Source organism: Eulemur rufifrons, chromosome 15, assembly GCF_041146395.1.
Source record: "Eulemur rufifrons isolate Redbay chromosome 15, OSU_ERuf_1, whole genome shotgun sequence".
Taxonomy (NCBI): domain Eukaryota; kingdom Metazoa; phylum Chordata; class Mammalia; order Primates; family Lemuridae; genus Eulemur; species Eulemur rufifrons.
In genome coordinates, this window is record NC_090997.1 from 52838518 (window position 1) to 52855620 (window position 17103).

At 33.8% G+C, this 17103-nt stretch overlaps 1 protein-coding gene across 1 annotated transcript in view; it reads right to left on the reverse strand.

Moving 5' to 3' along the window:
* Window positions 1-17103, reverse strand: part of MMS22L (MMS22 like, DNA repair protein) — a 124733-nt gene that overhangs the window by 20730 nt on the left and 86900 nt on the right. Inside the window, exons 14-18 of the mRNA XM_069488296.1 lie at window positions 15413-15606; window positions 10932-11082; window positions 8719-8870; window positions 7761-7903; window positions 2665-2824 (exon numbers count right to left, since the gene is read on the reverse strand). Of these exons, the coding sequence (XP_069344397.1) occupies window positions 2665-2824; window positions 7761-7903; window positions 8719-8870; window positions 10932-11082; window positions 15413-15606 (800 nt within the window). The remainder of the gene's footprint in view (window positions 1-2664; window positions 2825-7760; window positions 7904-8718; window positions 8871-10931; window positions 11083-15412; window positions 15607-17103) is intronic.

Genomic DNA, 17103 nt, shown 5'->3' on the forward strand with positions numbered 1-17103 from the left:
ATGGATAAAGGGGGACTACTGGTCTACGGCTATACCACCCTGAACACGCCCGATCTCGTCTAGATAAAGGGGGACTACTGTATTTCATCTTCTGCAATGGTTAAAATCCTTTGCTGAAGACCTTAAGCTTTATGAGTTCATATAAGGCACAAATAACGTATCTGTTTTACTGCTCTATCAGACCCTTACTCTTTTAAGTTTCAGCAAAGAATATTTGTGTGTGTGTATGTGAGGGGTGGGGGGTATTAAAAATGCAAAGAGGAAATACGAAGAGAAAGAAATTCCTTAGGTCAAAAACTTTAGGAAAGGTTGAAGTACATACAGTAGCTTTGTAAAAAAAAAAAAAAACTAATTTTTTTTCCTGGCTATAAACATATTATTTATTTACTGATGAAACTGAAAATACAGAAAAATATTAATATGAAGATAACCCCTCCCATCCAAAGATAACCACTATAAAAGTTCTTATGTATTTAATTATTTTCTACTCTATGCATAAAGAATTGGGATCACCACAATATTCATTTAAAAACCTTTACAGTTAGAAAGTAGTTTTGCTCACTTAAGAACATTAAAAAATATATTATGTATTATCGCTAGGGTTATAAAATTATTAAATTTCAGAAGTATTTCTGTAGTATATGCTATCTCCTACCTTGAAGCAGCTCTTTAACTGATGTATCCCCAGTTCTAATCCAGTGCCTGATATATATACTCAATAAATATTCTTTTTTATTCAAGATACAACATGAGAATGGGAATAAAAAATTCAAAAGATATGGCCATTACCCTAAATAAGTTGAAAATTTAATAGCAGCACATTAAATACACAAATGGCAAGCTATTAAAAATTTCATAAGAAAAGGACAGATGAAGTGCCATCAAGAAGATCAAATCTACTTGGGAATGTGGGAAAGAAGGCGAAATTTGGGTTGGGCACCCAAGGGTCATGGGTTGAATTTCAATTAAAAAGCCAAAAGAGGAGAATGACCAAAGAGACAGGGATGATCAAAAGGAAAGGCATGGAAACAGAAAATTATGAGTTACGAAGAATGAGAGAAAAACAACAATATACAGAGGAGGGAAGTTGAGGGTATTATTGATGGACCAACCCTGTCTTTTCAGAAATTACTGAGCTACAATTAAGATCCCAGATGCCTTCCTTAATACAAAGTGTGATTTTATCAACAGTTTTGTGCCTTCCACTAGTAGGCCTGCAGCCTTGTTAGTGAATAGTAGGGTTTTCCATTTAGGAACTGGTAAGGTAAGCAAAGCACAAAGTTTCAGGGGTTAAGTGTATCCCTCAAGTGATTATGATATCTCAACCCCAGTGCACTTTAAAGCAGGTTCAAATTCTCAAATGTTTATATTTGCTCTTTTTCCATTTGTTCTAAACCTTTAAGATGAAGAAAACAGTAAGTTACCTGTCCTACTTTCTAGTGAATAAAAAGTAAATAAATGGGCAACACTGTAGCAGTATACTCCCAATCTTTGAGACCTAGACAAAAGGAAAGAATATAGATCTATCTGCCACTAAGTCAAAAATTAACAAGGCAGCAAAACAAAGAAGGCCCTCAATTCTTCATGAATAGAATTCTGCTGCAGGTCTATATATCAATAATCCAAATGTGATTTCGTAGTTCCCAATAAGGCTATCATACATTTTGTAAAATAAAGACATACCCTGAAATCATACATGTAGCTTGGCAAAAATCTAAATCTTGAAACATCAGAAAATTTTTTTAGAGACTAATAAAGTATAAGCCTAAATATTAAAATATTTACTAATCTACATTTTACTATGTCAAATTTATAATAAATTCCCACTTAAGTTTTCTCTAAAATTAAGATGCTTGAATTGCTAGCACTTTCACTACAAGATACATTATCCATATTTACACATTTTTACACTCTCTTTTATCTTTCACAACAAAGATAAAAGGTTTCAGACAGCCCAAATCAGGTTTATTCATATGTTCACAAGATTAAAGGGAACAGATACAAGGTTTTGGCCACAGAGAAATAAAAAAACCAAAAAAACCTAAATTCCATATAAAAACTTCTAAGGAACTCTTTCTCATTTACCTTTATGCAGTTTCTATTTTTGGTTAGCAACATGGTTTTAGTGAACAAAAATATTCAAATTACTGATTTCCTAAAGAAAGCTGAACTCCATTGTTTAGAACAGGCACAGAAAATACTTCTTTTTGAAAAGAGAACACAGAGAAAGAAGATTTGAAACACAAATATTTTTCATGTTGTATTAAATCTTCTCCTAACCTCCTTCATACATAGCAGGCCATAAAAATAGAAGAAAGTAATAGTTTTCTGATTTTTTTAAAATACTAGCAAAGTATAAATGAACATTTAAAAAAAGGTCCATTTTAGTTATTTGGGTATTCACAATGTGACTCACAACAGACTACTAAGAACAACTGGTATTGGCATATTTTCTGTATTGGTCATAGCCTTAATATTAACACAATACTGAAAAGAGGTACAGTAAGGCCAACATGAATTATTTTAAGCTAGATCACTGTATTTCAGATTATTCTTATGAATATATAGAGAGCAGTGGTTTAGCCAGTATATTCCTATCAACCATGATACTACAGGCTCAACCTAAGAAAATGTTACTAGCAAAATAATGTCAGGAATACATACCCATCATTCCATAAGTCAGCTGCAGCCCTGCACTGGAAATTTTTTTTCCTAAATAAGGTTTTATATATTTTAATACTTCACCAAGGTATTCTAAGGATTTTGTGACCATGGCAGATTTATCAGAAAGTGTCTGGAGATTCCCATAAGTTACTCCAACAGCCTATAAATAAAGAGAAACATTATTTAACTTTCCAAGTTTTATATAATACAGACTTTGAAAAAGATAATTTTCTCTCAACACACACAATACATGCATACACACAGTTCTCTTAAATATATTTAAGTCTTCATCCTTAACTTTCCAATAAAGACTCATAGAAATTAAAATCTAAGTGAAAAGAATTCTTAACTTTAATAATTAAAATAAAGGTTAAGGGAAGAATTAAAAAATCAATTTGCCAATATTTATAGAAGGTCTGACTCAGCAAAGTATTAATGAAAGGAAACGTGAAACTGATGTGTAAGTGGCTAGTCACCAAATCACATCAAGATTTCCAAACAAGTTGGCTCACCATATTTCCCAGTAAATGACTAAGAATTCAAAATCCTCAAATTCCAACAAGGAAGACCTACAAGTAATATAAAATTCTCACAAGTAAAACCTCCCTAAAGTTCAGCTTTATTATCTCCCCAGAATTTTCTTTATGAGCCATCTGATGCCAACTTAACTTTCCCAGAAAAAAAAACAATGGGGCAGAGAGGGTAGGGATGGCAAAATGGAAAGGTGATGGACAGAAATGTGAGGTGGGGCAGTAAGAGAAGAACAGTAAAGTGGAAGAAGAAGAGAAATAAATCAGAGAATAAACTGAGGAAAGGTAAGAATAAGTCAGAGGTGAAAAGGCACAAAAGAATCAAAAGATGACTGGCTAAAGATGGGTTAGAAGGTTTGAAGAAAGTAGTAAAATTTTCAAACCATTTTTGAGAACCTTAGAATGGATTTCGTGACCCAAACTGGGCCATGAATGACACCAATGCACACAGTTATGTGACTTTTCTTCTGTAGCACTCAGCAGACAAGACAAGGGACAGAAAGCAAGTGGTTGCAGTGAACCAAGGTTGAGGGTTTGTAGGTGTGACCAAAAGACAAAAGAGCTGAGATTGTGAGGGTGTTGGTAAGAGTAGCTGAAGTGAGGCCCAAAGGGTCCTAACTGAGGTGAACAGGGAAGGAAGTGAGGCCTTGAGAGGATGTCATACTCGGATAAAAGGGAGTAAAAGGTCAAAATGTGACCACTGATGAGCTGGAGGGACATGTGGTAGTAGACAAGGAGCTTTCAGATGCTCCAAGTGAGTCCATAGCTCAGGGTTTAGTCATGGAAGGGGTGGATGAAGTAGGCAAGGAATGGATGAAGTAGGGCAGAAGTAAAGACTCTTTCTTTGACTGAGAAGCTACTAGAGAAGCTTTGAAATGAGGGCTTAAGTTATCCATGGTGACATTAAAGTTGACCACGTTGATAATAAAATGTGAAATGGAAAAAAAGATAAGGAACTCAGTGAACCTGAGTGAATGAGACAGGCAGATGAGGACAAGAGATATACCTGATTAATCCCCTTCTTTTCTATTTAGCTCTCTGCCCTTTGTTTTCTACATTTCTTTCCCTCAACCAGAAATTCTCAAACTTTTTGATCTTAGTTCCCTTTTACAAACTTAAAAATTGAGAATCTTGAAGAGTTTTTCATTTGACTTATATCTATTGATATTTACCATATTAGAAAATTTTAAATTACTTATAATTCATTGAAAAAGAATGAACATTACATGTCAATATATTTTAGTGAAAGATTATTTTTCAAAACAAAAAAATTTAGTGAGAATAGTATTTTTTTTAACATTTTTACAAATCTCTTTAATGTTTGTTTTAATAAAAGACAGCTAAATTCTCATATCTTCTTCTGCATATAATTTATTATGATAGGTTGTAGTTGGAAAAAATCCAGCCTCACAAATATATGTAGCTAGAAGAGAAAGAAGTATTTTGAAAGATTTTTCAGTTAACTACGGGAATTCCTCTTTTTCTATTATACTAAAACTTAGCAAGCAGTATTTCATAAAGGTTAGTTTAACTAAATCACAGAATCTAATGAATCAGGGAATCTGAAACCATGTTAATGAACATTTTGTACTCTACTATGTTAAAAGCCATTGGTCTATCCTGTACTTTGAATGAATCCTTAACAAACATGAATGCTTTTAAAAAGCCTGTCTTGGTCACTTGGAAAATTTTGGTTCATTGAGTTATTTTCCCAATATTGACACATTTCATTATTCATATTGGAAAAAAAAACATGCTTGTTAATACCACCACCATTCTCATTAAAAAAGTCTTTAATTATTAGGAAGCTCTAAATCTCATGATGGCAAATACAAGGTTTTCAAAATTCTAATTTTCTTGAAAGTTTGAATTATATCATTAACAACAAATACTGTCAGTTGTTTTCTTTGAAGTGATAGGCTCACTCCATTCATTTCTGAGAAGATGTCTGCCAAATAACAAAGTCTGAATAACCATACTTTGTCAGTTGTTCTTTTAAGATAAAAGCAGTCAGTTCAGCTTGCAACTCAAATAATCACACAAATGCTTTCCATTTAGACAACCACATTGCTTTGGTATGCAGCAAAAGTGCTTTAAGTGCACTTTACATTGTCATTCATAGAATATTAAAATGACATGTACTCAAGGGTCAAAATTTAATAAAATTCATAATTCTACTGCTTCATTACAAATATTCTTAAGTGAAACTGTATTTTTTTTTTTCTGTGAGTACATGGAAGTGTAAATTTTCATGACTACTAGTGTAATCTTGGGCCACAGTGTTGATTCATGCAAAAGCTTTTGCACTGTTTGTATAAATGTCAAGATAGCTTTGAGCTGGTGGTATCAATAACCTCCAAGAGTCTATGAACTTTTGAACACCAATGCCCTAGACATCTTGATATTCCTCTATGTTTAGCTTTAACCTTCCTAGACTAAAAGATGTGTATTTTTCAGTACTTTGACTGTAATTTCTTTCATGTCATATCATCATTTGTATTTAGAAAAGAGTTAACATACTAGACCCAAGACTGCCACCCTTAAAACATCCTGCTTGCAAGGTTGGCCCTTGGCTAGTATTTGGAGTCTTAGATTTTGGGAGGCTTCCTACCATTCCCTGAAAAGAATGGCTCACTGTACCTAAACTGTCTGTGCAAACATTATGGTTTATGCTGAAGACCTGCTTTCCTTCTGAAGTCTGGAATTCTGTAAGTGTGAGGCAAAGAGGGCATACGGACCAGTCCCCAATAAAAACCAGGGGCACTGAGTAGCTAATGAGCTTCCCTGGCAGACAATATTTCACATGTCTTGTCACAATTCCTGGCTGGAAGAATTAAGCATATCCTGTTTAAATTCACTGGGAAAAGACTCTTGAAAGCTGTGCCTGGTTTCTCCATACTTCCTCATGTACCTTTTCCCCTTGCTGATTATGCTTTGTACCCTTTCTCTGGATTAAGTCATAGCTGTGAGTACAACTGCATGCTGTACTGTGAGTCCTGCGAGTCCTTTTAGTGAACCTGCGGATAATCTTGGGGACCCAACACAACTTTGAACTAAGTAAGTTTAAAACAGAATTCATCCCCTACTTCTTCCCCACCCTAAATCATGATGTTCCTATTTTTCCTTCATGTATCATCACTCTTCTAAACACAGTATATATTTCATATTCATTCAGAAATCCCATAACTACTCAATCTTCAATTCCTTTAAAACCTTGTTAGTTTCTGGCCAAAATTCCCTGTACCTTTAATCTACACTACTGTTACTAACTTTCGTAAAGTCATTTGATCAAATTACACCTACTTAAAAACTTACAAAGCCTTCACACTCTTCACAGGATAAAATCCATACTTCTTATACCAAAATGCTCTGAATTATTTACTTACTGATGGATCCATCAACTAACTGGCACTTGGCATATAATACTTTGTGTTATTATTTTAACCTTTGTATATATCTTGTATTCTCAGACAAGTAAAAGTGTTCTGAAATCAAGAATGACTACTTTTCGTTTTTCAAATCCCTAAGAAGTTCTAGCATAATATTATCTAGCATTCAGCAAAAAACTGTCAATTTACTCAGTGATGAAAAAACAATTATTTCGGGCCAAATTAAAAGAGGGGAGCCTTTGAAAACTATCAATGGACAGAGCTTGATTTCTACTTCCCTTTCTGATCCAATACGGTTCCTAGCATACCATAGGAGTTTAGTTAATTGCAGGTTGAGAGCCAATCAACAATGAAATAAAGGCCTCAACAGAAATGTGTATTTTACACCTGCATTTACTATTAGTAAGTATTTTGAGGAATTATATGATATCTCTAATTGTCATTCAATTGTACTTGAACTTAATGGAAACGAATGGAAGAATTAACATTTATAGAAAGGTTGTTTTTAGTTACATTTTCACTGCAGCTAATACCAACCATTCTGTAGAAAAATAAACCAAATTTTACTGTGAATACCTTACAAAAGACACTAATACAAACACATTAACAACCATATCTAGCTTTGTAAAATGAATACTATCACACATATTCCTGTAAAATTAATAATTAAAAGTGAAATTTTGAATGGTACTATTTATCATGGAGACAAAACAAAACAAATGGATTGGATTTTAATGCCCCAACCATACTATCATATGAAGTAGATGGTGGTTATGCTTACACTGTTTGCTACAGACTGGTAAACATTAGACTGGAACTATTATGGATCCTTTACAAGGAAATTTAATTCCCAGGTATCTGAAGAATGTTGTGTCCAGCACTTTCAGCAATAAGATATTCCTGTAATTTAAGTTAGCCGTGGATTAAAGCTTTTATGTAGTATTCTTTAGTTTTATTATTCTTCATTAAATGCAATTTTTCTGCTGTTCTTAAGTGTGAATTTTTCTACACCTTGGATTCACATTTTTCTTCCTCCAGAAGTTTATAATAGCAGGCAACCAATAATATAATTCAATTTATAAGAATTCATTTTACAGAAAAACTTTAAAAATACTTCTGGTTTTTCTGAAAAATAATTATATTGATCTGGACAATTATACTAATAAATAAAAATTACCTCAAGGAAGCGAACAAGTGCTTTTTTAGGGTCTTCTGGGATGGGTAAATATTCAATTTGAGCCTTTGAGAAAATACTCTTTACTTCTGGGAGTTTAAATAGTAACCTTGTCAATTCAGTCAACTGTTCCATGTACTCTTTTTCTGTTAAAATAAAATAAAATTATATAATATTTATATTTGTTACATAAACTCATATAATAAAATATAAAATTTTATATACATGAGAAAAGGGAATGTAGCATTCTTCATTTATGACATGTTTTCTTTTAAAATTTAAATTTCCATGAAATTAAAGACTTTGAATTAAGTTTCTCTCAGTATAAACATCCTACCCCAAAAAGTTATTCAGTTAAAGCCAACTGATGTAATAAAATATCAAAGTAAATTTGGAACATTTTTTCAGGCCAACCTTCATGAAATTAACAAGTGGCTATAAACAATAGCTTTAGGAAAAGGTATGTCTTACAGACAACAGAACCCTATGGGATACTTAAAAAAAAAAAAGTGCACGTATCACTCAGTGACTAATAGTAAAGCAGAAGAAAGGCAAAGTCTAATATAAAATAGGAGGGAATTATAATTGGATTTTTTTTTAAGGGCATTTGTAGTGTGATATCTGGTTATTTACTTCAGATTTCCACCTTTTTTTTGTGATTAGTTTCTTCAGGGTTAAAAAAAAAAAAAAAATAGCTTGTCACCCGAGGAGGAAGTTTTTGTTCTTGGCTTCCAAGGAAACAAGTTCTTTTATCTTTATAGCACAGAAATTTGTCATACACAATAATAGAAAATTATCAAAAAAGGAACAGGCTGTACAATGAAATAAATGTCTGCTTATATTTATACCTAATTACAAATATATTTTGTTTATTTTCTATTAGTTTACATAACAAATGATCTAGACAGCAAAAGCTTTCCATAGATACCACAATCCCCCTAAGAAAGCCTACAACACTTACCAACTGCCTGTTCCAGATTCTTATCAATGAACAAATCATCAGGCCCAGAGAGGTTTTTTACGTACATTTGCAAAACACAACGGATCCATGATCTTACAGTTAAGGCTTGAAAAGATACATAGCCTGAATGAGAAAGTGCTTCACATAATGTGCTGTAAAAACAAGTTGACAAATATTTTTTAAAAACCCCAAAACAAAAATGGCAATATATTTCTGAGTATAGAAAAATAATAAAAAACATTCTAACATTCCCCCCAACTCCTTGGCCTCACTTATTTTTCAGATGAACATACTAATGTAGACATGATTGCTGAAAATGAACACTACAGATATACCCAAAAAGATATGTTAAATATTCTTGTTTTCATTTGCAATGTTCTAATTTTTAAATTTCCTTTTTCCACTAATGGCATAAGTGTAGGCTTATCACAAGGAAAAGAATAAGAAAAAATATAGTAAGGGGCTTATAACTAGCAAAGTGAGATAATAATGAAGTGGCAAGTAGAATAAAAACAGTAGCCCTTAGAGTAAGTAAACAGAGAAGTGGTCACGATCATATAGGTACAAAAAAAAATTAAAGACAAAACATATTCCTGTGTGGGTCTCCTGACATTCCCATTCCCATCCCACCCTTTCCTGCTCCCCCATTCCACAGGCAGTCATTAGTAAAGATCACCTCGCACAGAGTTCCAAGACAACGTCTGCCAAAAATTTTAAAAAATTCTTTCCAGGGAGTCAAAGGCCTGGCTACATCTGATTTCTAATTCATTTATAAGTCAGGGTATAAGCATGGGGGTGGTCTTAACCTAAATAGAAAATGTTATGTAAAGTCAGAAATTTAAAAAATACATACAAATCACAACTCTAAAAATGCTATTTTGAAATACTTTGAATATAACTTGTCATAAAAGAGTATACAAGACATATTAACACAGACTGGTCATTTATTACCTGTGTAACTTTCCCAAAGCTATTAAATACTTTTGCATTTCAGTTTCTTCAACTGTTAATATTACACCAATAATATTATTTTTAAAATGAAAATTATTTCAAATTTCAGCAAAAGTCTTTATCCAATAATATAAATGTTGATTATTATAGAATTATCAAGCTAGATAGAATTCTAAAAATAATCCAACTAAAGTTAACTTCTTTACTTTACAACTAAAAGCCCCATTAGAAAATGTAAGATTAATGACTGCTTAATGAGCCTCCTTAGGACAAGATTTACCTACCAACTACATTTCTCTTCATTTCCACTGACTGGCAACTTAGACAAGAACTACATTGACCTCTTGGGCCTATATATTTATTTTATTTTCTCCCATCCTGATGTTCCTATTCAAATCTCCCTGATCATTCTACACTATTTCTATTGTAACTTTACTTACTGTATATTTTTTTCTATCAAGCTTCCTCAGATCTCTTGTGTAATGTGGCAGCAAGAGATACTTATAGATAGATAAGAAAGCTATTGTTGGCTGGGAGCTGTAGCTCACGCCTGTAATCCTAGCACTTTGGGATGCCCAAGAGGGGGGATCACTTGAGGCCAAGAGTAAGAGACCAGCCTGAGCAACAAAGGGAGATCCCATCTCTAGAAAAAACAGAAAAATTAGTCAGGTGTGGTGGCACACGCCTGTAGTCCCAGCTACTCGGGAGGCTGAGGCAGGAGGATTGCTTGAAGTTGAGGATTTGAGGTTGCAGTGAGCTATAATAACGCCACTGTACTCTAGCCTGGGTGACAGAGACCCTGTCTCCAAAAAAAAAGAAAGAAAGCCATTCTTCAGGTCAAGTACCTTGTTCATGATCTCACAATTTAGAGTCAAATCTTAAAAATCTAGCTGCAAAAAGGAAAATTATTAAATCTAAAACTGCAATAGTATACCAGTATTTTATAGATTCAACAATAATTGTATAATTTCTTTCACAATGGGTAATTGTGGAAAGGTGATAAGGCAGTCTTACAAAAACAGTTTTGAAAGGGCTTAACCAAAAACACTTTTTAAAAAAAAAAAAAAAGGAGGCCAGGAAACATAAGTCAACTGTCCCACTATTACTGTCAAAATGCCAATATATCTGCAAACAAAAACCTGCCAAAGTGAAAGTATAAGTAGTAAAAGATCAGTTTTCATTTGTGAAAATTCTTACCTTCCTAGGGTACTGATCTATAATGGACTTGCATTAATGTATATGACTGAAATAAAAATACACACCTATTTTGTAGGAAATGGCTTAAATATCTTGCTACAACTTGGGGCCAGATGATATCATCCCAACCAAAAAGTTGAATTATTGATATAACTGGCTGAGGCTGAAGATCTGATGGAGCCGTGCTTGGCATGTCCATTGCCAGCAAAGTAAAATCTAGATTTAAAAATGAGAGAAACTTAATGTGAGAAATTTGTTAAAACTCTCTCTTCCCTTAAAATTATATAGTGATTTTAAAAAGTACCAAATAATAAAATGTCCTATTTAAAAGTGTAGAACAAACAAAAAGCTAAAATGGAACTAAATTCATGTTGTCAAAGAAATTTCTGTAGCATCATCTAGATCTCCAAGAAAGGGTCTAGAAGGAATCTATATTAACATTATCATCATGGATCTATAATGGCTTCCTCATATCCCAAATTCTAAGCCTGAGGTTTCTGCTAATGTGCCTCTATCATTCAAAAGACCCATTAAAAAGATATTTGTAGCATCCAACTCTTTTCCAATTAAACTAATTTACTTGCCACCTGCCACAGGTGAATAGTTCACTTTCACCGTAGACACTGGACATTCTCTTCTATCAAACAGTGAACTCCTATAATCAATGACACCCCACTTCCTTCGGAACTCACAGTCTAGGAACTAGAATTCCTTAGTTAACCAAGCTAAAGAAATATACTTTATTGTGTGATTTCCTGGGAACCCATCAACTCAATTTGTACTATATTAATTTGTCAATAAATTGTCCATTAAACATTATCTGCTATGAACTCTCTCAAATGGTAGCTGTTCATTCTTCCATTCCCCTCATACCACTTGACCTACAGATAGGGTAAGTTTACTTCTTGGTTCACGTTGCTGCTTCTAGACTATTCTCCCTTCTTCCTCCCTGAAAATCCTAGCTTTGAATCTTATATCATCCGATTTTAACAGCCACTAACTCTCCTTGTTGCATTCACCTACAGCTTCCTAGTTCACCTCTCATTCCCTATAGCTCACTATCATTTTCTCCAACAGCACTCCTTCATAATCCTTTATGATTTTTCTTCCAGTATCATAAATCTGTCGATTTCTTGGGCCCTTTCTCCTCCAGTGAACCTATACTTCATTCTACTTCAGGCATTCACTGCCATGGTGATACTCAGAGACCCTGGCATTACCAAAAACTATAATCTCTATCATTTTGCTTTTTGACACCAAACTAGTTTTCCAACCATTCTTTGATTCCATCAGGACCTGCATTCCATTGATCCTACAACTTTTTCCCTAGCCCTTCCTCGTTAGGCAGCTTGATTGCATGGTCCATTATTATACTCATTTGTTTATATCACAAATTCCCTTACTCCTTTCTTGATTTGGATACTTGCCTAGAAAAAACATCACCTGTTTAATTCTAACTCTTAGCCTTTTCCCCACATGTACCTCTACCTGCACCAGTATAGATGACTGGGGAACAACCATGCTGACTGATAACACTTTAAATTTATAACTACAAACCTCAAGTAGGCTCTTAGAACTGGCCAGCATTCCTACTACATTTCCTTAGTCTGCATTCAGTCTTCTATTCTCTTAGAGGACTCTTGCATACCTTCTCTTTACTCTTCATTAACAACCAGCACCATCTCCCCCTTCCTCACTTTCAGATAACGGCCTTACTGCTTCACAGAGAAATGAGAAATATCAGAAGAGAACTACCACAAGCTTCTACTACACTGACCCAGCTGCCTCCATCTGGGCCCATTTACTCTGCCTTCTCTTCTGCTACTATAGATGAACTGAGGCCAAGTCCTCTATAGGATCCCATCTTCTCTTGGCACTAAAACAAAAGTGACTTTCTTGTACCATCAAACCTTCTTTCATTCTGGAATGTTCCTGTCAGCATTATAAATATACTGAAATTTCTCACGTTATTTAAAAACAAAAACTCCCCTTTGACCCCTCAAGTTCATATTCCCATTTTTCTACTTCTCTTAAACAGCAATATTAAAAAAAGATTTATCTACATTTGCAGCCTGCAATTCCTCTTTTCACATTTTTCTCTTGAATCCTCTTCAGTCAGGACTTTGCCTCTCCACTATGCGTAAAATGCTCTTCCAGGTCACCAGTGCTTTCACTCTTGTTAAGTCCAGTGATCAATTCTCAGACCTCATCTCACTTGACCCACCAGCAGCACTTGAGCTGTTGTTCATTTTCCCTTCCTTGGATACCAGGCAGGGCACCACACTTTCTTGGTTTTCCTCTTACCTCACCCGTACTCCTTTTCAGTCTCCTTTCTTGTTTCTCCTTACCCTGCAAATCTGAACATAGGACTACCCTAGGGCCCAGATCTCAAACTTCTCTTATCACCTATACTTACTCAGTTGGAAATTTCATCCAGTTTCACGACTATTTATACATGGATAGTTACTAAATTTAAATCTCCAGCTAGGACCTCTTCTCTGAACCCTAGGCTCATTATCCAAGTGCCTACTTAACACAGTTACTTGGATTCTGATGGACATCTAAAACAATATGTCCAAAGTAAAAATCTTCATCTTCCCTCATCCAATCTGCTCTTGCCACAATGTTCCTCATCTCAGCAAATGGCTATCGCTCTCCTCTTTATCTATTTTGGTTACTGTATCTTATCCACTTAGCAAATTCTGTCAACTCTACCTTCAAAATACTTTCTTTACCTTCAGATGGGAAATATGACCACTTCTCACCACTGCTCCTGTAACCACTCTAGCCCAAACTGCTCATTTCTGGGTTTTTGTAATAATTCTCTAATTGGCCGCCCTGCTTCTCCTCTTGCCTCCCTGTAAGTCTAGTCTCCACCTAGCAGTCAGAGGGATTATATCATTCCTCTACTCAAAACTTTCCAATAGCTTCCAATTTCAGAGTAAAAGCAAAAGTTTTTACAATCAAGGCAGAACATATACTAGCTCTCCATTACCTTGTGACTACATCTCTGACTTCTCTTTCTTTTTCTTATTCCATATGGGCCTTTACTGCTTCCCTGTAGTTTCTCAAACACCCCAGACATGCTCTTGCCTCTGGACTTCAGCATAGTGTGGTCTCTCATCTCCTTTGTTCAAATGTTACTTACTCAGATCTTCCTGACCAATCCATTTAAAATCATAACCTGCCTCTGGCTTTCGTCATTCCCATCCTCTATTGTATTTTCATTTTTTTTTTCCCATGGCATTTATCACCATTTAATACATTACACATTTTATTTCTTTATTTTTTGGTCTCCCCCAATCAGGCTATAAGCTCTATGACAAAAGGTATTCTTGTCCTCTGTTTTGCTGGTATATCCTCAAAGCCTATAAAAGTGGGTATTTAGTGACTTTTTTTTAAATGAAGAAAATCATTATTTCCTAAACTATCAAGTCTTTATTTCAAGTCACACCCAAAGCCCACCCGTTTTGCCTCATATTTATATATCATTTACTTTCAGCACCTAAGACAGCAGTGACTAAAATGATGTGATATTACTTTTGTTGACTGACTTGCAGTTGGGACGATGAATGTAAGACAGATAAGCTATATTGGCTATTAATGATTGCTTTGGTTAAACTGATTGAATATCAATATTTATTTTCCTAGACATTAAGTAGTTAGACAACCATTGTCCTGTCACAATTCTTTAATCTTTCATTGTAAAGTTTTAATTATAGAAGTGCTATCAGAATTCAATATTTTTTCAAATTTATGTCATTTAGTCTTTTACTAGTACTTTCAGTTCAGCTTTCCTCACTTACACCAGGGTAAAATAAACACTGGTTTAGATTTTAGGCTTTTAAAAGCATTATTTTCAAATACATTAAAACTTCATTTAAATACATGTAGTCACCATATTCATTCTTGTCTATCCCAGTGCTTCTTAATATATTTTGGGAAAATATACCTTTGAGAAAGAAAATGGCCTCTCCTTAGAAAACTGCATATATGCACATATATTCAAATTCTTGCCTATAATGTCATGTGTTCCAAAGTCCCCTAGACCTTAGGCTAATAATAAAATTAAGTAAAAATTACAACCTAAAATAGAATCTAGAAGTCAGAACAGTAACATTCTACATGTTTAATATCATTGTGATCTCACCCTCTTGGTGTTGAAGTGGTATTCATTTTACATTCTTTTGCTCTTTATGCAAATTAACTTCATCTTATACCTAGATATCTGCTTATACAATTTGAAAATAAACTACTTGAATGAGACATGATCAAATGCTAATTTACTTTCCAAATATTATGTGCACAAAAGTTTATGTACATTCAAAATTTTAATATTGAAAATTATCTTTTATTTTTAGCAAATAATCATTTAATTTTTAATAATAAGCCAAAGAATTCCAATTTAAAAATATGTAATTTGTTTCATCTTTCTGGTTGTCAAATGCTTGTTACACTATAGTAAAGCAAGAGTTTACAGAAGAAAATACTGACGAAGAGTCTGCAAAAAGAGAAAGTAATTAGCAAATCAACAATTAACGCTGACCTGCAGCTGTATCCGCAAGTTGTGAGAGAGGCACTGCCTGTGACATTCTCTGGCTCTTCAAAAATGAAAAGAAATGTCTCCATAGTGCATTGGCTACTGCAGCAAGGTGGCGCTCTTTAGCCGATAATGAAGACTGTACAATGAGGTCGACACTGTCCCTTTGAAGTTCCTGACACAATTGTTGATGCATACTCCTAAAAAGAAATAAAAATACAGCTAACATTCAACAAATGCTTATAAAATTCTTTTTAAAATACATTTTGGGTTTTTTTCATTTATACCATATGAAAACCGAAGGACCGTTTTATATAATTAAAACCTTTATGCCAAGACATTATGCATTTCTGGTTATTTGATGGATGAATGATGGCATATTAAGCACCATAAAGTTAATGTTAATTACTAATGTCAACCATTAATTATATGCTTTTTAATATGTCAGATCCAAATGAGAAACAGGCAGCTTCAGAATGAAGGTCTGCATTTTGCAACTCACATATGACAAGTGATTTTACTTACAATCTAGACATGAAAACAATTTTTTAAACCATTTTCTCCTGAGGGCTTTAGGACATGGATGTACCAAGTGGAAGGTACGTATATCTGGCTTATGTGCAGTAGTTTAAAATTTAAATATTTTTCTTATTTAGAAAAGACAGAGGACTTGTGCCAGGACAAAAAACTGTGCTGGATAGAATCTTAGTACCTTAGTCCAAAAAAATTCATAATCATTTTCACATAGTAGGAAAATAATAAATATTAAAGTTACTCTTCATAAAATAATAAAACAATTCAATATTGCCTCAAATTTAGATTCATCATTTACTAACCTTTGCTGCTTAATTCAGTTGAAAATTTAGATATCTGTAGACTTTAATAGAAATATAGCTGAAGGAAATTGAGATTACCAAAGTAAGAGAGGGAAATACTAAGAGATTTTCTTAGTGATCTGGAATAGAAGGCTTTATGCAACGTACCTAGCAATTATTAATAAGGATTATTTAGAACAAAATGTACAACCATGCTGTTATTCCTGTTTCTGTTTATATTATTGCTAGATCAACTGAGAGTAGACAGAAATGCATAGATACCATACTTACATTTGCTTTTTCCAATTATACAGAAAGTAGTAAAAAATAACAAATGGAAATGAGGCGGATTTCCTTCAATAGAAATAGTATTCCACTAAGACAAATAATTAGTACTTAAAAAAATAAAGAACTATTATATTAAATTCCAATATTCTTGATGATTTTTAAAATTAGTTTATCCAGGGGAACTGGACACCTGAAAGAACTACACAAAGCACAAAACTCGTATATGTACCTAAAGCAATTCCACAAAAATATCAAACTGGTTGCAAGACCACATCTCAGAACATTTCACTTAACTACACACAGTGAGTAAAAATTCTAAGTATAGATTATATAACATTAGGACCTTGTACCCCTTTATGTTGGAATTCCTGGATAATTACAGGGGCACTACTTAATACTACTTGAAGTACTCGGGGGAAAAGTGTACAAATGGCTGGGGAGTATATCAAGCAATTCTCATAAAAATTAACCAAATATCTGCTATGTCCTATCAGTTCAAACCTGCCTGAGATGCTTCCAATTTGAACTAGTGGCTAGAGAACCATTTCAAGTCCTTTAGCTTAGAGTGAGATAAATAACAAACCACTAAAATCC